Source organism: Gymnodraco acuticeps, unplaced genomic scaffold (assembly GCF_902827175.1).
Source record: "Gymnodraco acuticeps unplaced genomic scaffold, fGymAcu1.1, whole genome shotgun sequence".
NCBI classification, from domain to species: domain Eukaryota; kingdom Metazoa; phylum Chordata; class Actinopteri; order Perciformes; family Bathydraconidae; genus Gymnodraco; species Gymnodraco acuticeps.
The window spans coordinates 14,371-38,885 of NW_022991573.1; the positions used below are offsets into that span (position 1 = coordinate 14,371).

Consider the following 24,515-nt stretch of genomic DNA (forward strand, 5'->3'; position numbering starts at 1 on the left):
CGGGGGGCACCCAGGACCGGGCAGTGCCCCCGGTAGAAGGAACCGGGTGAAACGGGCCAAAACAGAAAGAAAAAGAAAAGGAACCAGACAAAAGGGGTGAAAATTAAAAAAAGTATCCAAAAATAGTGCATCATAATGTGGGTAGAGTCCCCTGACAACTCCCCTCACATTCCTCCAGAGTCAGAAAAAGTCTGAGTTAACTTTTGGAAGAACCATAGAAAAGGGTGAAAATGGATAAATTGTATCCGAAAATAGTGTCTCTTAAGGCGGGTAGAGTCCCCTGACAACTCTCCTTACATTCCTCCAGAGTCAGAAAAAGTCTAAGTTATCTTTTGGGAGATTCAGAGGAAAGGGGTGAAAATGGAGAAATTGTATCCCAAAATAGTGTCTCATAATTCCCTGACAACTCCCCTTGAATTCCTCCAGAGACCAGTTCAAAAACTTAAAGTTTGGTAAGAACCATGATTTGGGGTCCTCCAGGCAACAATTGTATCCGAGCCAAAGCACTCATGTAGCGGACACATTCCTCCATGATGTGAAACAGCCGTTTTTTTTCTAAGTGCTCTCAAAAACCAGGTTTCCGATTTCGTGCAGAAGGTTGCTTGGAAAAGATGAATGCATTTTTTAGACTGAGGAGGGGAGGTCTCGATTCCCCTCTCCGTTGTAAAGTGAAACAGGGGAGTGAAAAAGTGTCCGGGGCTTCCGCCGGAAGCGCCGAAGACTTGCGCTTTTTTGAGCCCCTCCTCCGTTGGCACGAGAATTTTTTTAAACTTCATTTTTGATTATTTTAAGATATAATTGACCATTTTCTTTACTTGTTTCGGCTTTCCACGGGTGGGGGCGCATGGCAGGCCGCCTATGAGCTCCCAAATTCGGCCTGGAACCTCCGGGAATTGTGGGCTAAGCTCCAATACATTACATTGCATTTAGCTGACGCTTTTATCCAAAGCGACTTACAATAAGTACATTCGACCAGGAAGACACAACCTTGAAGAAAACAGAATCATAAAGTACATCAGGTTTCATAGAGCCAAACATTTCAAGTGCTACTCAACTGGCTTTAGGTAAGCCAGTCCTTTATTAGTATATAAGTGCTTTGTTAATAGTTCTATCGCTCGAAGTGGAGTCGAAAGAGATGAGTTTTCAGTCTGGAAGGTGTGTAAGCTATCTGCTGTCCTGATGTCAATGGGGAGCTCATTCCACCATCTTGGAGCCAGGATAGCAAACCCACGTGTTTTCGCCTGATGGAACTTGGGTCCCCCTCGCAGCGAGGGCGCAAGCGAGTCGTTTGGCTGATGCAGAGCGGAGTGCACAGCGCTGGGGTGTACGGTTTAACCATGTCCTGGATGTAGGAAGGGCCAGATCCATTCGCAGCACGGTAAGCAAGTACCAGTGTCTTGAAGTGGATTCTAGCAGTTACCGGAAGCCAGTGAAGGGAGCGGAGGAGCGGAGTGGTGTGGGGACATTTAGGAAGGTTGAAGACCAGACGAGCCGCTGCATTCTGGGTGAGCTGCAGAGGTCGGATGGCACATGCAGGTAGACCAGCCAGGAGGGAGTTGAAGTAGTCTAGGCGTGAGATGACGAGAGCCTGGACCAGAACCTGAGTCGCTTTCTGAGTCAGCTGGGGACGTATCCTCCTGATGTTGTAAAGCGTGTATCTGCAGCAGCGGGTTGTAGCAGCGATGTTTGCAGTGAAGGACAGGTTGTTATCTAGGGTCACACCCAGATTCCTTGCAGTCTGAGTCGGGGAAACAACTGAGGTGCCGATGTTGATTGTTAGGTCAAGAGTGGGACAATCTTTTCCCGGGAGGAAGAGCAGCTCAGTCTTTTCAAGGTTGAGCTTGAGGTGGTGAGCAGACATCCACTGAGAGATGTCAGCTAGACAAGCAGAGATGCGTGCGACGACCTGGGTCTCTGAGCGGGGAAAGGACAGAATCAATTGGGTGTCGTCAGCGTAGCAGTGGTATGAAAAACCATGCGGGCTAATGACTGATCCATAAACAAAGTCACCCAGAAATGTCACTTTAATTGCCCAAAAATATATAATACAAATACATTTAAATAGTAAAAGGTACAATTGTGCTCCTAATTACCCGGAATTTGATTTATATGGCTATATAAACACAAATTCATGATAGTGAATAAAAAAATCAATAAAATAAAAAAAATAAAAAATCATTTTCATGGAAAAAAGTGATTAATATGTTTGTAATGCTGGCAAGTTGTATTAATCATGCTGTTTCAATCAAAAAAGTCAGGTCACACAGACACCCTACTTATGCAAATGAGCTAAGTCCCGCCTCCCTTTGTTCGAGATCCTTTGATGTGAGGGGTGAGGTGTTATAAACAGGTAGGTGTGAAATGCCCCCCTGTGTAGCGCCTTTGTTGTTAATCCTTTGATGTGTTTATTAAGGCAGTCTCTTTGAAGTTATGCTGTCTGGCCCCTGTCCCCTCAGAGCCCTTTGTTGTCTAATCTAATTAGCCTTTGATGTTTGCCCTTTGATGTGTTTTTGACACAAAGATGCATTACATCTAAAAACAGAGCATACAATGAGAGCACATGATACACTTTAAATGTTTCGTTTACAATACTATTACTATATATGAAAGCAAAAAATAAAACACATTTTCATTTGTAATGGTTGTTTAATTGAAAACACAACATTCAACACACTTTCATAAAAACACATTACATTTGACCAAGTTAATGCCGTAGTGCATACAAGGTAATAGACTTAACGATTTGCACTGCTGCTTCTCTCCGCGTTTCATTGACAGTGATCGGTTTATCGTTCAATTCACATTGCCCCAGTAGATGTTTAGGGGTCTCTTGGAAGTAAACAAATGCATTTTTTATATCAGATAAATGCATTAACATCACATGCAAATTCTCTATCCTTTCACCCGCAACGATTATAATCTGCTTTGCTTCTTCTTCGGTTTCACCGTTATTAGCTCTGAATGTAATCTTTCTGGGGCTTCTTGTGCTTCTTGTGGTCTGTTGAATACCTGGCGTAGGATTTGTTTAGCTGTAAGGACAGGTACCATATAATTGTCTTCAAAAGCTTTGTCTATGTCGTCACACGTTTTGGCATATCCTTCGATGTAATGACAACCGACACTAGAATAGAGATCCTTCAACAGTCTTTTAAAGCATGTTCTGGCACTGTCACCAATTTGGGCAATTCCACAGTATCGTGCTTTTTCTCTCATTATATTGAAGCAAAGCTCTGCCATTGCTTTTGGTATTTGTTCAACACATTCGCAACAGTCGGTTAGCGGTAGATGATCTATAAGATTATTATGATCCGGTAATGACTCAACAACACCATTACATTTCTTCACTTTGTTCCTTTTTCTTTTCACCTTCCTTCGTTTTGTCTTTTTGGTTTTCCGTCCTTTTCTTTTCATTCGCATTCTGCGTTTGCTTTTCATTTTTCTTCTCCTTTTCATTTTTCTTTTTCTTCGTTTTTCTTTACTTTTCTGCTAATTGTCGTTTGCGATCTTGGCGAGTGGTATGAGATATACTGTTTCTATAAAGGTTATCTATAATACCATCTTTTAAAGAAAGATATTCTTCATATGTCATGTTATCGTGGTCCTCTTTTGTCCTAAAGACCTTACATGGATATGATATAGAGGAGGGCTCTTCTTTGGGAACATCCTCTCCCCTGCTTTGTAACATCCAGTCATTAAGCCCATATCCTGGTGATAATAAGGGGGGGCTACATCAGACTTGGTTTTTCTCAGATCCATGGCTAGTTTTCAACGGTGGTCTTAGTGGGGGTCCTTAGTTTTATATGATTTTCTGAGTGGGGTGGGACTTATTGCGTTGAGTGGGAGGAGTCATCTGTAGAAAGTACTCTGTTTTATTAGATTTCGTAAAGCATCTGACTCTTAATGGCAGTTTGTCATTTTGAGGCTATTTCAGTGAAACAAGGCTGTTTTGAACATTTGACAGATTTACGCTTAATTCTCTGAGAAAGTTACCGAAAGATACACTTTTCTTTTTAAAAGCTGACCACTACCATGAAAGTACTGGAGACTGCCCCTGTCTTGTCACATAGATTATACTATCTGTGTCGTAGTAGAAAACTCTGTGCTGTAATTTCTCCAATTCACTACAGTTTCAGCCAGTTTGTGATTTTGAGGCTATTTCAGTGAAACAAGGCTGTTTTGAACATTTGACAGATTTATGCTTAATTCTCTCAAAAAGTTACTGAAAGATACACTTTTGTGTTTAAAAGCTGACCACTACCATGAAGTACTCTGTTTGAGTAGATTTCAGCACACAGGGTCTCTACTGTAAACAGAAACAACATAACATTTTTAAGTATCTAATAATATACTATCCACATAATATAGTAGTTTAACCCCTACCAAAAAAAACAACAACATTTAATAATTACATGAAATAAAATAAAAAGTACTTACCAGAGTTTTTCAAGATCAGATCCAGGTCAAGAAAATGCATAGAGGAGGTGCTGGCTCATTAGCCCTCTCACTCTTCTTACAATGATCCTGTGCAATGTTTTAAAGTTGAACTCCTACCCCCTTATAAACCAAAATAACAATAGCCCTTAATTAACACTAATCATTTAAAAAAACCTTACATCTAATTTAGAGAGGATAACTAAAAGTGTAAGGAGACTGTTTTAAACTAATTCCACCACATATATATATCTTATTTTAACCCTATAATGTATTTACTTGAAAGAGTCCTCTCCTGCTGATATTCAGGTGTGTGTCTGCATATGGTATCTCTGCTTTAAAGAGACCTTTGTCCAGGTGATTAACGATGCTTCCTTTGTCCCCACAGAGTGAAACTCTGCCCTTGCATTGATCTTCAGTAGACAAAGCCTTGTATGTTTGTAAATGAATATTTTAATTTACCCTCACACTGTTGATTCTATGTATTTGAAGTGTTTACAGCTTTTCTTTGTTCACAGGCCCTACAACTAAAGAGACCATCCTTAGTTATCACTATTATAACCTAAATAAGATCTTTTTTAAATGAATATGAATACCCTCTTTGCAAACAGATACTTCCTTGTAGTTAACATCCATCCATCCATCCATCCATCTTCTCCCGCTTATCCGTGGTCGGGTCGCGGGGGTAGCAGTTCCAGCAGAGAGCCCCAAACTTTCTTTCCCCTCATCAACCAGCTCTGACTGGGGGATCCCAAGGCGCTCCCAGGCCAGCGAAGAGATATAATCCCTCCACCTGGTCCTAGGTCTACCCCTTGGTCTCTTCCCAGCTGGACGTGCCTGGAACACCTCCCTAGGGAGGCGCCCAGGTGGCATCCTAACTAGGTGCCCGAACCACCTCAACTGGCTCCTTTCGACGCGAAGGAGGAGCGGCTCAACTCCGAGTCCCTCCCTGATGACCGAACTTCTCACCTTATCCCTAAGGGAGACACCAGCCACCCTGCGGAGAAAGCCCATCTCGGCCGCTTGTATCCGCGATCTCGTTCTTTCGGTCATGACCCATCCTTCATGACCATAGGTGAGGGTAGGAACGAAAATGGCCCGGAAGACCGAGAGCTTTGCCTTCTGGCTCAGCTCCCTTTTCGTCACAACGGTGCGGTAAAGCGACTGCAGTACCGCTCCCGCTGCTCCGATTCTCCGGCCCATCTCACGCTCCATTGTTCCCTCACTCGAGAACAAGACCCCGAGATACTTGAACTCCTTCACTTGGGGTAAGGACTCATTCCCTACCTGGAGTGGACAGTCCATCGGTTTCCTGCTGAGAACCATGGCCTCAGATTTGGAGGTGCTGATCCTCATCCCAGTCGCTTCACACTCGGTTGCGAACCGATCCAGTGAGTGCTGAAGGTCGCAGACCGATGAAGCCATTAGAACCACATCATCTGCAAAAAGCAGTGGTGCAATCCTTAGTCCACCGAACTGCAGACCCCCTCCCCCATGACTACGCCTCGAAATCCGATCCATGTATATTACAAACAGGATTGGTGACAAAGCGCAGCCCTGGCGGAGGCCAACCCTCACCGGAAATGGGTCCGACTTACTGCCGAGGACCCGGACACAGCTCTCGCTTTGGGAGTACAGAGATTGGATGGCCCTGAGTAGAGACCCCCTCACCCCATACTCCCGCAGCACCTCCCACAGTAACTCCCTGGGAACTCGGTCATACGCCTTCTCCAAGTCTACAAAACACATGTAGACCGGATAAGCGTACTCCCAGGCCCCCTCCAGGATCCTTGCGAGAGTAAAAAGCTGATCCGTCGTTCCACGACCAGGACGGAATCCGCATTGTTCCTCCTCAATCTGAGGTTCGACAATCGGCCTGACCCTCCTTTCGAGTATCTTAGAGTAAACTTTCCCGGGGAGGCTGAGTGGTGTGATGCCTCTGTAATTGGCACACACCCTCTGATCCCCCTTTTTAAAAAGGGGAACCACCACCCCGGTCTGCCACTCCTTCAGTACTGTTTCCGACTTCCACGCAACGTTGATGAGACGTGTCAACCATGACAGTCCCTCAACACCCAGAGCCTTCAGCATTTCCGGGCGGATCTCATCCACCCCCGGGGCTTTGCCACTGTGGAGTTGTTTGACGACCTCAGTGACCTCCCCCCGGGAGATTGGTGTTGATCCCCCGTCATACTCCAGCTCTGCCTCTAACATAGAGGGCGGAGTTGTCGGGTTCAGGAGTTCCTCAAAGTGTTCCTTCCAACGCCCTAACACTCCATCAGTTGAGGTCAACAACGTCCCATCCTTACTGTACACAGCTTGGATGGTTCCCTGCTTCCCCCTCCTGAGGTGTCGGACAGTTTTCCAGAACAACTTTGGTGCCGCCCGAAAGTCCTTCTCCATGTCTTCTCCGAACTTCTCCCACACCCGCTGCTTTGCCTCGGCCACGGATGAGGCTGCTGCCCTTCGGGCCTGTCGGTACCTTGCAACTGCCTCGGGAGTCCCCCGGGATAACAAATCCCTGAAGGCCTCCTTCTTCAGTCGGACGGCTTCCCTGACCACCGGTGTCCACCAGGAGGTTCGAGGGTTACCGCCCCTTGAGGCACCTAGGACCTTGAGACCACAGCTCCCCGCCGCGGCTTCGGCAATAGAGGCTTTGAACACCGACCACTCTGGTTCAATGTCCCCAACCTCCACAGGAATGCCCGAAAAGCTCCGCCGGAGGTGTGAGTTGAAGGCCTCCTGAACTTGGGCCTCCTCCAGACGTTCCCAGTTCACCCGAACTACACGTTTGGGCTTACCAGGTCTATCCAGAGGCTTCCCCCGCCACTCGACCCAACTCACCACCAGATGGTGATCAGTTGACAACTCCGCCCCTCTCTTTACCCGAGTGTCCAAAACATACGGCCTCAGGTCCGATGATACGATAACGAAATCGATCATGGACCTTCTGCCTAGGGTGCTCTGGTACCACGTACACTTATGAGCATCCTTATGTTCGAACATGGTGTTTGTTATGGCCAATCCATGACTAGCACAGAAGTCCAGTAACAAACCACCACTCCGGTTCAGATCAGGGGGGCCGTTCCTCCCAATCACGCCCCTCCAAGTGTCTCCATCATTGCCCACATGTGCGTTGAAGTCTCCCAGCAAGATTAAAGAGTCCCCTTCAGGAGCCCCATACAGGACTCTTTCCAGGGTCTCCAAGAAGGCCGTATACTCTGAACTGCTGTTGGGTGCATAAGCACACACAACAGTCAGAGTTTTCCCCCCCATAACCCGCAGGCGTAGGGAGGCGACCCTCTCGTCCACTGGGGTAAACTCCAACAAAGAAGCACCTAACCGGGGACTTGTGAGTATCCCCACACCCGCCCGGCGCCTCACACCTTGAGCAACTCCGGAGAAGAATAGAGTCCAACCCCTATCCAGAAGTAAGGTTCCAGAGCCGACGCTGTGCGTAGAGGTGAGCCCAACCAGATCCAAATGGTAACGCTCCACCTCCCGCACAAGCTCCGGCTCCTTCCCCCCCAGAGAGGTGACGTTCCACGTCCCCAAAGCCAGCTTCTGTCGCCCGGGTCTGGTCCGTCGAGACCCTCCGCTTTCACTGCCACCCTTCTGGCAGCGCACCCGACCCCATTGATGTTTCCCGTAGGTGGTGGGCCCGCGGGACGGAGAAGCGGAGGTGTTGCCCACGTTGCCTTTTCGGGCTGGGCCCGGCCGGGCTCCGTGGCAAGCCCGGCCACCAGACGCTCGCCGACGAGTCCTCCTTCTGGGCCTGGCTCCAGAAGGGGACCCCGGGCTTCCTCCGGGCCGGGTATCCTCACTTCTTGTATCGTCTTTCATGAGGTCTTTTGAACCAATCTTAGTCTGGCCCCTTGCCTGAGACCAATTTGCCATGGGAAACCCTACCAGGAACACAAGGTTCCAGACAACACAGCCCCCAGGTTCATCAGGGCACACAAACCTCTCTACCACGGTAAGGTGCTGGTTCTTCAGAGAGGCCTTGTAGTTAACAGTTTCACAAAAACTTAAAAAGAAACATGAGGAGTCATCTGCAAAAAGTGAGTATTTTTCACCAGTCAAACCTTTTTTTGTTGCACACAGCATATTCTAATATTACCCCCATACAACCTCACATAACTTCATATTGGGCTTCCTTATAGTTGTGTGAAGTAATGAAATCATAAAAAAGACAAAGATCATGGGGCAATAAGAGATTTTAAAATATGATTTCTCTTATATGATAAGCCCCTCCTCCAGCACACATGAACGCGCGCACGTGACCAAAGAGGGCACGAGATACGTTTGTGCACAGATCTTCGGCTGGAGGCGTCTGAACCCCGCACAGATGCTGCATTCGTTTCTTGACTGGCGCTCCGGACGGATGGCGGTAAGTTGTCACAGGCGTCTCGCTGATTAAACCCATATCGAGGCGTCTCTATTTTTCTTTTTTGAAAGGTGACTTGGTGAGTGGAAAATACTGGCTTTCTAATTAGTTTGAGCGCATTTCTTTTTTCACCTAATTCCACCCCCCACATTCTGCTGGCCTCATATCGTGTGACAGGAAGGGGTGGAGAAAAGGGGGAGAGGCCTGGGCTGTGAGGGGGCGGGGGCTAGACAGTCTCACTCATAACTTCAAAGAGACACCTAGATTAACATCAGAGGCTTATAACACACCGGTGTGAAATCACACCTGCCTGTTATAACACCTCAACCCTCACATCAAAGGGCAAACATCAAAGGCTAATTAGATTAGACAACAAAGGGCTCTGAGGGGACAGGGGCCAGACAGCATAACTTCAAAGAGACTGCCTTAATCAACACATCAAAGGATTAAACAAAGGCGCTACACAGGGGGGCATTTCACACCTACCTGTTATAACACCTCACCCCTCACATCAAAGGATCTCGAACAAAGGGAGGCGGGACTTAGCTCATTAACATAATTGTACCCCCACACATCAAAGGATCTCGAACATTGGGAGGCGGCGGCTTAGCTCATTTGCATAAGTAGGGAGAGGTGTGACCTGTCACACCACCTGTCACTTTTTTGATTGAAACAGCTTTTTTGATTAATACTACTCTGGCAGCAGGTTCGCTGCTGTTAGCAGGGTCTCACACTCAAAGGCACCTAGGCAGAGCTCCAGGGTGATGCACAAGGCTTTCATACCCAGCAATAAGTGCTTGAAAGCTGGGGAAAAGTGCTGTGAATACAGGGAGAGAGCAGCCAGAGAGAAGCGGGCTCTGAGAGCCACAGAGCACACCCACAGATCTCCTTGCAGCGCATGGCTCTCGCACCCAGAGAACAGGCTGCTTCACAGCACTTTACAAGCCAGGGAAAGTGATTGAATCCTGGGTGAACATGTTTTAAATAGTCTGATACCTCCAGGGCGCATCACCACATTTTACCAGCCAGGGAAGGTGCCTGAATCCTGGGTGAACATTGGTTAATTGTTTTTAAATGTGTGAAAACAGTGTTTTGTCACTTTCAAAACTCTCCCGTCATTGACCGGAAAAATTGGGTCGATGTTGTCTTCAATCTGACCGTTAATATTCCAGTGAGACGAAGTACGTACAATCACCGGAGTGATCCCATGTTCATTTTGTCCCAATGCCGGAGCATTCTCTCACCCCCCCTGTTGACAATTCACTACCCCCCCCCCCCCCCCCCCCCCCCCTTGACAATTCCCAGACACTCACACACAAACAAGAAGCCACTGGTAAATCATTTTTTTGTTTTATTCAGAGAGCTGGCAGCTGATTGGTCAGCTGCCAGCTTAATGGAACAAAAGGCATACAAACAGTCACATGATCAAAACAACCGTCCAATGGGAGGGGAGCGTGGTTACCATGGCAGCTAGGTTTAAAGTGACTGACATTTTAACGTCTCCGAGACTGTTAGCACTCCTCATTCAAACCAATGGGCTGTTAGCCTGAAGCTAACCTCAATGATGAATCACTTTGATGTTTGCATAGATAAGAGCGGAACAGGAGCAGTGCACTCTGGGTAATCTGGGGGTTAACAGAAAGTTAAAGAGCTAAATATCTCACCTGATGTTTACCTGCACAGGTAGAGCAGTGAGACAGGTGAGGCTGTTAGACAGCTTGGGGGGGGGGGGGGGTCTGACTGTTTAACATGTCAGGAAACAACACAAACTTATTCAGGCATACCATAACACTCATATAACACTACTACCTGTGTGTGTGTGTGTGTGTGTGTGTGTGTGTTCTTTGGCTGCATTTAAACTGAGTAACACTGAAGCATTAACAACATGTCACACAGTGTGTAGATATCAGTGTGTAGATATCAGTGTGTAGATATCAGTGTGTAGATATCTGTGTGTATATATCTGTGTGTATATCACATATATATGTTAGCATAGCATCATGTTTCTGCACAGGTGAGGATACGATGAACCAATAGGGGAGCTGAACAGTAGCTCACATGATATCTGTCATGTGACGCCCTAATAAGGCGTGGTTCCCTCCCACTGCAGCAGGTCATGTGACGCCCTAATAAGGCGTGGTTCCCTCCCACTGCAGCAGGTACTGGGTCTGCCCCCCCGCAGTGACCCGTCGGGCCAGCACCTGGTACCGCTCGCCGCTGCTCAGCCGCCCCGCCCCCCCGAAGTACGAGGAGATGGAGGAGTGCAGGGGGGGGGCAGTCGGACAGGAAGTGGCCGGCGGCTTCCTGTTCCTCCAGCAGCTCGGGAGGCTCCTCCCCCGCCTCGCTGCGATTGGACCACTGGCTGTAGCTGTTGCTAGGCAGCTTCCTCTTTCTGCTGCCCAGCCCCCCTCTGAGGACACACAAAGGTCAAAGGTCAGGTAGTCCCTTAGTGAGTCAGTGAGTCCCTTAGTGAGTCAGTGAGTCCCTTAGTGACTCAGGTAGTCCCTTAGTGAGTCAGTGAGTCCCTTAGTGAGTCAGTGAGTCCCTTAGTGAGTCAGTGAGTCCCTTAGTGACTAAGGTAGTCCCTTAGTGAGTCAGTGAATCAGTGAGTCACCTGATCTGAGAGCAGCTGCTGGTAGCAGAGCCGGAGGTGGAGTCCTGGTCGATACTGACCGCCGTACTGGAGCTGCTGCTGGGAGACATCGGGAGACAGATTATGAGAGTAGATTATGATGTCTCTGTGTGTTGATATAGAGTAGATTATGATGTCTCTATGTGTTGATATAGAGTAGATTATGATGTCTCTGTGTGTTGATATAGAGTAGATTATGATGTCTCTGTGTTGATATAGAGTAGAGTATGATGTCTCTCTGTGTTGATATAGAGTAGATTATGATGTCTCTGTGTTGATATAGAGTAGATTATGATGTCTCTGTGTTGATATAGAGTAGATTATGATGTCTGTGTGTGTTGATATAGAGTAGATTATGATGTCTCTGTGTTGATATAGAGTAGATTATGATGTCTCTATGTGTTGATATAGAGTAGATTATGATGTCTCTATGTTGATATAGAGTAGATTATGATGTCTGTGTGTTGATATAGAGTAGATTATGATGTCTCTGTGTGTTGATATAGAGTAGATTATGATGTCTCTGTGTTGATATAGAGTAGATTATGATGTCTCTGTGTGTTGATATAGAGTAGAGTATGATGTCTGTGTGTTGATATAGAGTAGATTATGATGTCTCTGTGTTGATATAGAGTAGATTATGATGTCTCTGTGTGTTGATATAGAGTAGATTATGATGTCTCTGTGTTGATATAGAGTAGATTATGATGTCTCTGTGTTGATATAGAGTAGATTATGATGTCTGTGTGTTGATATAGAGTAGATTATGATGTCTGTGTGTTGATATAGAGTAGATTATGATGTCTCTGTGTGTTGATATAGAGTAGATTATGATGTCTCTGTGTGTTGATATAGAGTAGATTATGATGTCTCTGTGTTTGATATAGAGTAGATTATGATGTCTCTGTGTGTTGATATAGAGTAGATTATGATGTCTCTATGTGTTGATATAGAGTAGATTATGATGTCTATGTGTTGATATAGAGTAGATTATGATGTCTCTGTGTGTTGATATAGAGTAGATTATGATGTCTGTGTTGATATAGAGTAGATTATGATGTCTATGTGTTGATATAAAGTAGATTATGATGTCTATGTGTTGATATAGAGTAGATTATGATGTCTCTGTGTGTTGATATAGAGTAGATTATGATGTCTCTGTGTGTTGATATAGAGTAGATTATGATGTCTCTATGTGTTGATATAGAGTAGATTATGATGTCTGTGTGTTGATATAGAGTAGATTATGATGTCTCTGTGTGTTGATATAGAGTAGATTATGATGTCTATGTGTTGATATAGAGTAGATTATGATGTCTCTGTGTGTTGATATAGAGTAGATTATGATGTCTCTGTGTTGATATAGAGTAGATTATGATGTCTCTGTGTTGATAGAGTAGATTATGATGTCTCTGTGTGTTGATATAGAGTAGATTATGATGTCTCTGTGTGTTGATATAGAGTAGATTATGATGTCTCTGTGTGTTGATATAGAGTAGATTATGATGTCTCTATGTGTTGATATAGAGTAGATTATGATGTCTCTGTGTTGATATAGAGTAGATTATGATGTCTCTGTGTTGATATAGAGTAGATTATGATGTCTCTGTGTTGATATAGAGTAGATTATGATGTCTCTGTGTGTTGATATAGAGTAGATTATGATGTCTCTGTGTGTTGATATAGAGTAGATTATGATGTCTCTGTGTTGATTATAGAGTAGATTATGATTCTCTGTGTGTTGATATAGAGTAGATTATGATGTCTCTTGTGTTGATATAGAGTAGATTATGATGTCTCTGTGTGTTGATATAGAGTAGATTATGAATGACTCTGTGTTGATATAGAGTAGATTATGATGTCTCTGTGTTGATATAGAGTAGATTATGATGTCTCTGTGTGTTGATATAGAGTAGATTATGATGTCTCTGTGTTGATATAGAGTAGATTATGATGTCTCTGTGTGTTGATATAGAGTAGATTATGATGTCTCTGTGTGTTGATATAGAGTAGATTATGATGTCTGTGTGTTGATATAGAGTAGATTATGATGTCTCTGTGTTGATATAGAGTAGATTATGATGTCTTATAGAGTAGATTATGATGTCTCTGTGTGTTGATATAGAGTAGATTATGATGTCTCTCTGTGTTGATATAGAGTAGATTATGATGTCTCTCTGTGTTGATATAGAGTAGATTATGATGTCTCTGTGTTGATATAGAGTAGATTATGATGTCTCTCTGTGTTGATATAGAGTAGATTATGATGTCTGTGTGTTGATATAGAGTAGATTATGATGTCTATGTGTTGATATAGAGTAGATTATGATGTCTCTCTGTGTTGATATAGAGTAGATTATGATGTCTCTGTGTTGATATAGAGTAGATTATGATGTCTGTGTGTTGATATAGAGTAGATTATGATGTCTCTATGTGTTGATATAGAGTAGATTATGATGTCTCTGTGTTGATATAGAGTAGATTATGATGTCTCTGTGTGTTGATATAGAGTAGATTATGATGTCTGTGTTGATATAGAGTAGATTATGATGTCTGTGTGTGTTGATATAGAGTAGATTATGATGTCTCTGTGTTGATATAGAGTAGATTATGATGTCTCTGTGTTGATATAGAGTAGATTATGATGTCTCTCTGTGTTGATATAGAGTAGATTATGATGTCTCTGTGTTGATATAGAGTAGATTATGATGTCTCTGTGTTGATATAGAGTAGATTATGATGTCTCTCTGTGTTGATATAGAGTAGATTATGATGTCTCTGTGTGTTGATATAGAGTAGATTATGATGTCTCTGTGTGTTGATATAGAGTAGATTATGATGTCTCTGTGTGTTGATATAGAGTAGATTATGATGTCTGTGTGTTGATATAGAGTAGATTATGATGTCTCTGTGTGTTGATATAGAGTAGATTATGATGTCTCTGTGTGTTGATATAGAGTAGATTATGATGTCTCTATGTGTTGATATAGAGTAGATTATGATGTCTCTGTGTGTTGATATAGAGTAGATTATGATGTCTCTGTGTGTTGATATAGAGTAGATTATGATGTCCTCTGTGTGTTGATATAGAGTAGATTATGATGTCTGTGTTGATATAGAGTAGATTATGATGTCTCTGTGTGTTGATATAGAGTAGATTATGATGTCTCTGTGTGTTGATATAGAGTAGATTATGATGTCTGTGTTGATATAGAGTAGATTATGATGTCTCTATGTGTTGATATAGAGTAGATTATGATGTCTCTGTGTTGATATAGAGTAGATTATGATGTCTCTGTGTGTTGATATAGAGTAGATTATGATGTCTCTGTGTGTTGATATAGAGTAGATTATGATCTCTCTGTGTTGATATAGAGTAGATTATGATGTCTGTGTGTGTTGATATAGAGTAGATTATGATGTCTCTGTGTGTTGATATAGAGTAGATTATGATGTCTCTGTGTGTTGATATAGAGTAGATTATGATGTCTCTATGTGTTGATATAGAGTAGATTATGATGTCTCTGTGTGTTGATATAGAGTAGATTATGATGTCTCTGTGTGTTGATATAGAGTAGATTATGATGTCTGTGTTGATATAGAGTAGATTATGATGTCTCTGTGTTGATATAGAGTAGATTATGATGTCTCTGTGTTGATATAGAGTAGATTATGATGTCTCTGTGTTGATATAGAGTAGATTATGATGTCTCTGTGTTGATATAGAGTAGATTATGATGTCTCTCTGTGTTGATATAGAGTAGATTATGATGTCTCTGTGTTGATATAGAGTAGATTATGATGTCTCTATGTTGATATAGAGTAGATTATGATGTCTCTCTGTGTTGATATAGAGTAGATTATGATGTCTCTGTGTTGATATAGAGTAGATTATGATGTCTCTGTGTGTTGATATAGAGTAGATTATGATGTCTCTCTGTGTTGATATAGAGTAGATTATGATGTCTCTGTGTGTTGATATAGAGTAGATTATGATGTCTCTATGTGTTGATATAGAGTAGATTATGATGTCTCTGTGTTGATATAGAGTAGATTATGATGTCTCTGTGTTGATATAGAGTAGATTATGATGTCTCTGTGTGTTGATATAGAGTAGATTATGATGTCTCTGTGTTGATATAGAGTAGATTATGATGTCTCTGTGTTGATATAGAGTAGATTATGATGTCTCTGTGTGTTGATATAGAGTAGATTATGATGTCTCTCTGTGTTGATATAGAGTAGATTATGATGTCTCTGTGTGTTGATATAGAGTAGATTATGATGTCTCTATGTGTTGATATAGAGTAGATTATGATCTCTCTGTGTTGATATAGAGTAGATTATGATGTCTCTGTGTTGATATAGAGTAGATTATGATGTCTCTCTGTGTTGATATAGAGTAGATTATGATGTCTCTCTGTGTTGATATAGAGTAGATTATGATGTCTCTGTGTGTTGATATAGAGTAGATTATGATGTCTCTGTGTGTTGATATAGAGTAGATTATGATGTCTCTGTGTTGATATAGAGTAGATTATGATGTCTCTGTGTTGATATAGAGTAGATTATGATGTCTCTGTGTTGATATAGAGTAGATTATGATGTCTCTGTGTTGATATAGAGTAGATTATGATGTCTCTGTGTGTTGATATAGAGTAGATTATGATGTTCTCTGTGTTGATATAGAGTAGATTATGATGTCTCTGTGTGTTGATATAGAGTAGATTATGATGTCTCTGTGTGTGATATAGAGTAGATTATGATGTCTCTGTGTGTTGATATAGAGTAGATTATGATGTCTCTGTGTGTTGATATAGAGTAGATTATGATGTCTCTGTGTTGATATAGAGTAGATTATGATGTCTCTGTGTGTTGATATAGAGTAGATTATGAATGACTCTGTGTGTTGATATAGAGTAGATTATGATGTCTCTGTGTTGATATAGAGTAGATTATGATGTCTCTATGTGTTGATATAGAGTAGATTATGATGTCTCTGTGTTGATATAGAGTAGATTATGATGTCTCTATGTGTTGATATAGAGTAGATTATGATGTCTCTGTGTTGATATAGAGTAGATTATGATGTCTCTGTGTGTTGATATAGAGTAGATTATGAAGTCTCTGTGTGTTGATATAGAGTAGATTATGAAGTCTGTGTTGATATAGAGTAGATTATGATGTCTCTGTGTGTTGATATAGAGTAGATTATGATGTCTCTGTGTTGATATAGAGTAGATTATGATGTCTCTGTGTTGATATAGAGTAGATTATGATGTCTCTATGTGTTGATATAGAGTAGATTATGATGTCTCTGTGTTGATATAGAGTAGATTATGATGTCTCTATGTTGATATAGAGTAGATTATGATGTCTCTGTGTTGATATAGAGTAGATTATGATGTCTCTATGTGTTGATATAGAGTAGATTATGATGTCTCTGTGTTGATATAGAGTAGATTATGATGTCTCTGTGTGTTGATATAGAGTAGATTATGAAGTCTGTGTTGATATAGAGTAGATTATGATGTCTCTGTGTGTTGATATAGAGTAGATTATGATGTCTATGTGTTGATATAGAGTAGATTATGATGTCTCTATGTGTTGATATAGAGTAGATTATGATGTCTCTGTGTTGATATAGAGTAGATTATGATGTCTCTGTGTGTTGATATAGAGTAGATTATGATGTCTGTGTTGATATAGAGTAGATTATGAAGTCTCTGTGTGTTGATATAGAGTAGATTATGAAGTCTGTGTTGATATAGAGTAGATTATGATGTCTCTGTGTGTTGATATAGAGTAGATTATGATGTCTCTGTGTTGATATAGAGTAGATTATGATGTCTCTGTGTGTTGATATAGAGTAGATTATGATGTCTCTGTGTTGATATAGAGTAGATTATGATGTCTATGTGTTGATATAGAGTAGATTATGATGTCTCTGTGTTGATATAGAGTAGATTATGATGTCTCTATGTGTTGATATAGAGTAGATTATGATGTCTCTGTGTTGATATAGAGTAGATTATGATGTCTCTATGTGTTGATATAGAGTAGATTATGATGTCTCTGTGTGTTGATATAGAGTAGATTATGATGTCTCTGTGTGTTGATATAGAGTAGATTATGATGTCTCTATGTGTTGATATAGAGTAGATTATGATGTCTCTATGTGTTGATATAGAGTAGATTATGATGTCTCTGTGTTGATATAGAGTAGATTATGATGTCTCTATGTGTTGATATAGAGTAGATTATGATGTCTCTATGTGTTGATATAGAGTAGATTATGATGTCTCTGTGTGTTGATATAGAGTAGATTATGATGTCTCTGTGTTGATATAGAGTAGATTATGATGTCTCTGTGTGTTGATATAGAGTAGATTATGATGTCTCTGTGTGTTGATATAGAGTAGATTATGATGTCTCTGTGTGTTGATATAGAGTAGATTATGATGTCTCTGTGTTGATATAGAGTAGATTATGATGTCTCTGTGTTGATATAGAGTAGATTATGATGTCTCTGTGTGTTGATATAGAGTAGATTATGATGTCTGTGTGTTGATATAGAGTAGATTATGATGTCTCTGTGTTGATATAGAGTAGATTATGATGTCTCTATGTGTTGATATAGAGTAGATTATGATGTCTCTGTGTGTTGATATAGAGTAGATTATGATGTCTCTGTGTGTTGATATAGAGTAGATTATGATGTCTATGTTGATATAGAGTAGATTATGATGTCTGTGTTGATATAGAGTAGATTATGAAGTCTCACCTCTTGAGGCTCTGCAGCTCGTCCAGGGTGAAGTCGAAGATGTTGGCCATGTGATGCGGGGAGGACCAGCTGCAGGAGAGCTCCGTCTGAAACACATGAAGAAGAAAGAACTGACAGATAGGGTTGCGGTCGAATTGTCCAAAAACACCTTCCTAAAATGAACGGACAATATGACCCAGGACACATGAAGAAGAAACTCACACTGACATTAGGGATGGCATCCTCCAGCAGCCACTTGGACTTCCTCTTCCTCCTCTCAGCTGAGGCACTGCACACACACACACACACACACACACACACACACACACACACACACACACACACACACACACACACACACACACACACACACACACACACACACACACACACACACACACCACACACACACACACACACACACACACACACACACACACACACACACACACACACACACACACACACACACACACACACACACACACACGTCAGCTCTCAGGTAATAACACCACTAGGACTACAACTAACTTTATGACTTGCTTTAGGGTGTGTGTGTGTGTGTTACTCTCACCTGTGCCTGGCCACGCCCCTCCCATCTGCAGTGCTCTGAGCGCGCTCAGGAAACAGTTTGGAGGGGGGGGTGGGGGGGACTCTGGTCCTCAGGCGGAAGATGCACTTCCTCTTCTTTATCTCCTTCCCACACAGGAACCTGAACACAACACACAGCATTACACACCGGCAGTGGCTCAGTCAGTAGGGGCTTGGACTGGGAGCCGTAGGGTCGCCGGTTCAAGTCCCCGGACAGTATGGAGTGTGGACTGCTACTTGGAGAGGTCCCAGTTCAGCTCCTGCCCTGCCGTGGTGCCCTTGAGCAAGGCACCGGAGACTCCTGGTGCTAGACTCCTGGTGCTAGACTCCTGGTGCTAGACTCCTGGTGCTAGACTCCTGGTACTAGACTCCTGGTGCTAGACTCCTGGTGCTAGACTCCTGGTGCTAGACTCCTGGTGCTAGACTCCTGGTACTAGACTCCTGGTACTAGACTCCTGGTGCTAGACTCCTGGTTCTAGACTCCTGGTGCTAGACTCCTGGTGCTAGACTCCTGGTCCTAGACTCCTGGTACTAGACTCCTGGTACTAGACTCCTGGTGCTAGACTCCTGGTGCTAGCCTCCAGGTGCTAGACTCCTGGTCCTAGACTCCTGGTGCTAGACTCCTGGTCCTAGACTCCTGGTACTAGACTCCTGGTACTAGACTCCTGGTGCTAGACTCCTGGTGCTAGACTCCTGGTGCTAGACTCCTGGTCCTAGACTCCTGGTACTAGACTCCTGGTACTAGACTCCTGGTGCTAGACTCCTGGTGCTAGCCTCCAGGTGCTAGACTTCTGGTTCTAGACTCCTGGTTCTAGGATGGGTTAAATGCAGAGGCCACATTTCTCTGTGTGTGCTCTGCATGTGAGAACATTAGAGAGGGTTTCATCCCTCCCATTCTTCTTCTTCAATACACATTAATACATCCTCACACAGTCATTTATACTTGGGTGTGAGTGTGTGGGATGAGTGTGTGTGTGTGTAGAGGTTTCTCAATACTCTAATTTCCCCTCCTCGATTCCTATCCTCGAGACTTAGTCCCACCCACAGGAAATGCGAGCGGAGGAGTCGAGGAGGGGAGCCGAGGAGAGAGGAGGGGAACCGAGGAGAGAGGAGTCAAGGAGAGAGGAGGGGAGCCGAGGAGAGAGGAGGGGAGCCGAGGAGAGAGGAGGGGAACCGAGAGGAGAGGAGCCGAGGAGAGAGGAGGGGAAGCAGCAGGCGGTTAGAGAAAGGAGAACTCCTCTCCTCTGAGCGGTCATTTGAAAGAGACGTCCATTAATGATGACAGGAGGCAGCAGCCCTCTGTCTGACGGACAGATGTGTTCATGACCACTTATTTACTTTGATTCATTCACAGTGCGGTGTCATGAGTCAATAACAGGCTACAGATGAGGACACACACACACACACACACACACACACACACACACACACACACACACACACACACACACACACACACACACACACACACACACACACACACACACACACACACACACACACACACACACACACACACACACACACACACACACACACACACACACACACACACACACACACACACATATAAATATATACAGTTTCAGAATCAAACAGAGCACTCTCATAATAACGCAACACAATCAGAGACTGGATACCCCCCCCCCCCCTCTTTCTGAAATGGGGAATTGAAATTACGGCCAAAAGTTAACCAGCTCTTAACATAATCATTTAACAAATGCACAATAAATAATAAATTGCATGGTTCGGTTAGGGTTAGCCTAACCCTAACCGTAAAGCAAAGAGAGTCGGCCTGTTGTACTGAGTGATATCTATGATACACACTGCTCTGCTTTCTGCACGGACCTCTCAGCTGTTCTACTGAGTGATATCTATGATACACACTGCTCTGCTTTCTGCACGGACCTCTCAGCTGTTCTACTGAGTGATATCTATGATACACACTGCTCTGCTTTCTGCACGGACCTCTCAGCTGTTCTACTGAGTGATATCTATGATACACACTGCTCTGCTTTCTGCACGGACCTCTCAGCTGTTCTACTGAGTGATATCTATGATACACACTGCTCTGCTTTCTGCATGGACCTCTCAGCTGTTCTACTGAGTGATATCTATGATACACACTGCTCTGCTTTCTGCACGGACCTCTCAGCTGTTCTACTGAGTGATATCTATGATACACACTGCTCTGCTTTCTGCACGGACCTCTCAGCTGTTCTACTGAGTGATATCTATGATACACACTGCTCTGCTTTCTGCACGGACCTCTCAGCTGTTCTACTGAGTGATATCTATGATACACACTGCTCTGCTTTCTGCACGGACCTCTCAGCTGTTCTACTGAGTGATATCTATGATACACACTGCTCTGCTTTCTGCACGGACCTCTCAGCTGTTCTACTGAGTGATATCTATGATACACACTGCTCTGCTTTCTGCACGGACCTCTCAGCTGTTCTACTGAGTGATATCTATGATACACACTGCTCTGCTTTCTGCACGGACCTCTCAGCTGTTCTACTGAGTGATATCTATGATACACACTGCTCTGCTTTCTGCACGGACCTCTCAGCTGTTCTACTGAGTGATATCTATGATACACACTGCTCTGCTTTCTGCACGGACCTCTCAGCTGTTCTACTGAGTGATATCTATGATACACACTGCTCTGCTTTCTGCACGGACCTCTCAGCTGTTCTACTGAGTGATATCTATGATACACACTGCTCTGCTTTCTGCATGGACCTCTCAGCTGTTCTACTGAGTGATATCTATGATACACACTGCTCTGCTTTCTGCACGGACCTCTACAGCTGTTCTACTGAGTGATATCTATGATAAACACTGCTCTGCTTTCTGCACGGACCTCTCAGCTGTTCTACTGAGTGATATCTATGATACACACTGCTCTGCTTTCTGCACGGACCTCACAGCTGTTCTACTGAGTGATATCTGTGATACACACTGCTCTGCTTTCTGCATGGACCTCTCAGCTGTTCTCTCTGAAACATCGCGTCACCATGAGAGCAGTTACTACAATAATATCCAGGGGATGCATGCAGAGCTGTGATTGGCTGAGATCAGTCCGGCCGTGCGTCACGACTCTTTGAAACATCTCTGTTCCCGGAAATGCATCCACGAAGGAGCCGAGGAGGAGCCATCAGTGTCTCCTCGGTTAGAGCTCCTCCAGAGAGCCTCCTCTCTCCTCTCCTCTCTCCTCGGTTAGAGCTCCTCCAGAGAGCCTCCTCTCTCCTCTTTCCTCGGTTAGAGCTCCTCCAGAGAGCCTCCTCTCTCCTCTCTCCTCGGTTAGAGCTCCTCCAGAGAGCCTCCTCTCTCCTCTCTCATCTCTCCTCGGTTAAAGCTCCTCCAGAGAGCCTCCTCTCTCCTCGATTAGAGCTCCTCCAGAGAGCCTCCTCTCTGCTCTCTCCTCGGTTAGAGCTCCTCCAGAGAGCCTCCTCTCTCCTCCAGAAAGCCTCCTCCAGAGAGCCTCCTCCAGAGAGCCTCCTCTCTCCTCGGTTAGAGCTCCTCCAGAAAGCCTCCTCCAGAGAGCCTCCTCCAGAGAGCCTCCTCTCTCCTCAATTAGAGCTCCTCCAGAAAGCCTCCTCCAGAGAGCCTCCTCTCTCCTCGGTTAGAGCTCCTCCAGAGAGTCTCCTCTCTCCTCGGTTAGAGCTCCTCCAGAGAGCCTCCTCTCTCCTCTCTCCTCGGTTAGAGCTCCTCCAGAGAGCCTCCTCTCTCCTCGGTTAGAGCTCCTCCAGAGAGTCTCCTCTCTCCTCCCTCATCTCTCCTCTCTCCTCGGTTAGAGCTCCTCCAGAGAGCCTCCTCTCTCCTCGATTAGAGCTCCTCCAGAGAGCCTCCTCTCTCCTCGGTTAGAGCTCCTCCAGAGAGCCTCCTCTCTCCTCTCTCCTCCAGAAAGCCTCCTCCAGAGAGCCTCCTCTCTCCTCTCTCCTCAATTAGAGCTCCTCCAGAAAGCCTCCTCCAGAGAGCCTCCTCTCTCCTCTCTCCTCGGTTAGAGCTCCTCCAGAGAGCCTCCTCTCTCCTCGGTTAGAGCTCCTCCAGAGAGCCTCCTCTCTCCTCGGTTAGAGCTCCTCCAGAGAGCCTCCTCTCTCCTCTCTCCTCTCTCCTCAGTTAGAGCTCCTCCAGAGAGCCTCCTCTCTCCTCTCTCCTCGGTTAGAGCTCCTCCAGAGAGCCTCCTCTCTCCTCTCTCCTCTCTCCTTAGTTAGAGCTCCTCCAGAGAGCCTCCTCTCTCCTCTCTCCTTAGTTAGAGCTCCTCCAGAGAGCCTCCTCTCTTCTCTCCTCTCTCCTTAGTTAGAGCTCCTCCAGAGAGCCTCCTCTCTCCTCTCTCCTCGGTTAGAGCTCCTCCAGAGAGCCTCCTCTCTCGTCTCTCCTCTCTCCTTCAGTTAGAGCTCCTCCAGAAAGCCTCCTCCAGAGAGCCTCCTCTCTCCTCGGTTAGAGCTCCTCCAGAGAGCCTCCTCTCTCCTCAGTTAGAGCTCCTCCAGAGAGCCTACTCTCTCCTCTCTCCTCGGTTAGAGCTCCTCCAGAGAGCCTCCTCTCTCCTCTCTCCTCGGTTAGAGCTCCTCCAGAGAGCCTCCTCTCTCGTCTCTCCTCTCTCCTCGGTTAGAGCTCCTACAGAGAGCCTCCTCTCTCCTCGGTTAGAGCTCCTCCAGAGAGCCTCCTCTCTCCTCTCTCCTCTCTCCTCGGTTAGAGCTCCTCCAGAGAGCCTCCTCTCTCGTCTCTCCTCTCTCCTCAGTTAGAGCTCCTCCAGAGAGCCTCCTCGATGCTCAATCCTCGAAGTGCATTTAGAGAAATTAGATGTCCTTCAACATGGCGCGCTGAAATCCATTTCCGGGTCACTACCGGAGGACCGAGGAGTCGAGGAGTCGAGGAGGGGAAATTAGAGTATTGAGAAACCTCTTTTGTGTGTGTGTGTGTGTGTGTGTGTGTGTGTTACCTGCTCTTGTATTTGTTCAGAGCCTCCAGCAGGTGCTGCCCCCTTTCTGCAGGAGGAGTGTTGGACAGCTGGAGAGAGACGGGTTATTAACTTTTAGTTCTGGTAGGGTCTGGTGGTTCTGTTAGGGTCTGGTTAGTTCTGGTGGTTCTGTTAGGGTCTGGTTAGTTCTGGTGGTTCTGTTAGGGTCTGGTTAATTCTGGTGGTTCTGTTAGGGTCTGGTTGGTTCTGTTAGGGTCTGGTTGGTTCTGTTAGGGTCTGTTAGTTCTGGTAGGGTCTGGTGACTCTGTTAGGGTCTGGTGGTTCTGTTAGGGTCTGGTTAGTTCTGGTGGTTCTGTTAGGGTCTGGTTAGTTCTGTTAGGGTCTGGTGACTCTGTTAGGGTCTGGTGGTTCTGTTAGGGTCTGGTTAGTTCTGGTGGTTCTGTTAGCGTCTGGTGACTCTGTTAGGGTCTGGTTAGTTCTGGTGGGTCTGGTGGTTCTGGTAGGGTCTGGTGGTTCTGGAGGTTCTGTTAGGGTCTGGTGGTTCTGTTAGGTCTGGTTAGTTCTGGTGGTTCTGGTAGGGTCTGGTTAGTTCTGGAGGGTCTGGTAGTTCTGGTAGGTTATGGTGGTTCTGGTTAGTTATGGTGGTTCTGGTTAGTTCTGGTGGTCTGTTAGGATCTGGTGGTTCTGGTTAGTTCTGGTGGTCTGTTAGTTCTGTTAGGGTCTGGTGGTTCTGTTAGGGTCTGGTTAGTTTCTGGTGGTTCTGGTAGGGTCTGCTTAGTTC

General features: G+C 44.6%; 1 protein-coding gene across 1 annotated transcript; it reads right to left on the reverse strand.

The window, feature by feature from the left end:
* Window positions 1-10,146: 10,146 nt before the first annotated feature.
* LOC117533615 (PHD finger protein 19-like) lies at window positions 10,147-23,823 on the reverse strand (the record flags this gene model as incomplete). Its single annotated transcript, XM_034197465.1, is given in 7 exon segments — window positions 10,147-11,095; window positions 11,097-11,228; window positions 11,433-11,507; window positions 18,235-18,320; window positions 18,442-18,502; window positions 18,788-18,925; window positions 23,756-23,823. Coding segments are annotated over 7 exon segments (711 nt in total), but the record flags the coding sequence as incomplete, so codon positions are not given.
* Between the last annotated feature and the right edge of the window lie 692 nt (window positions 23,824-24,515).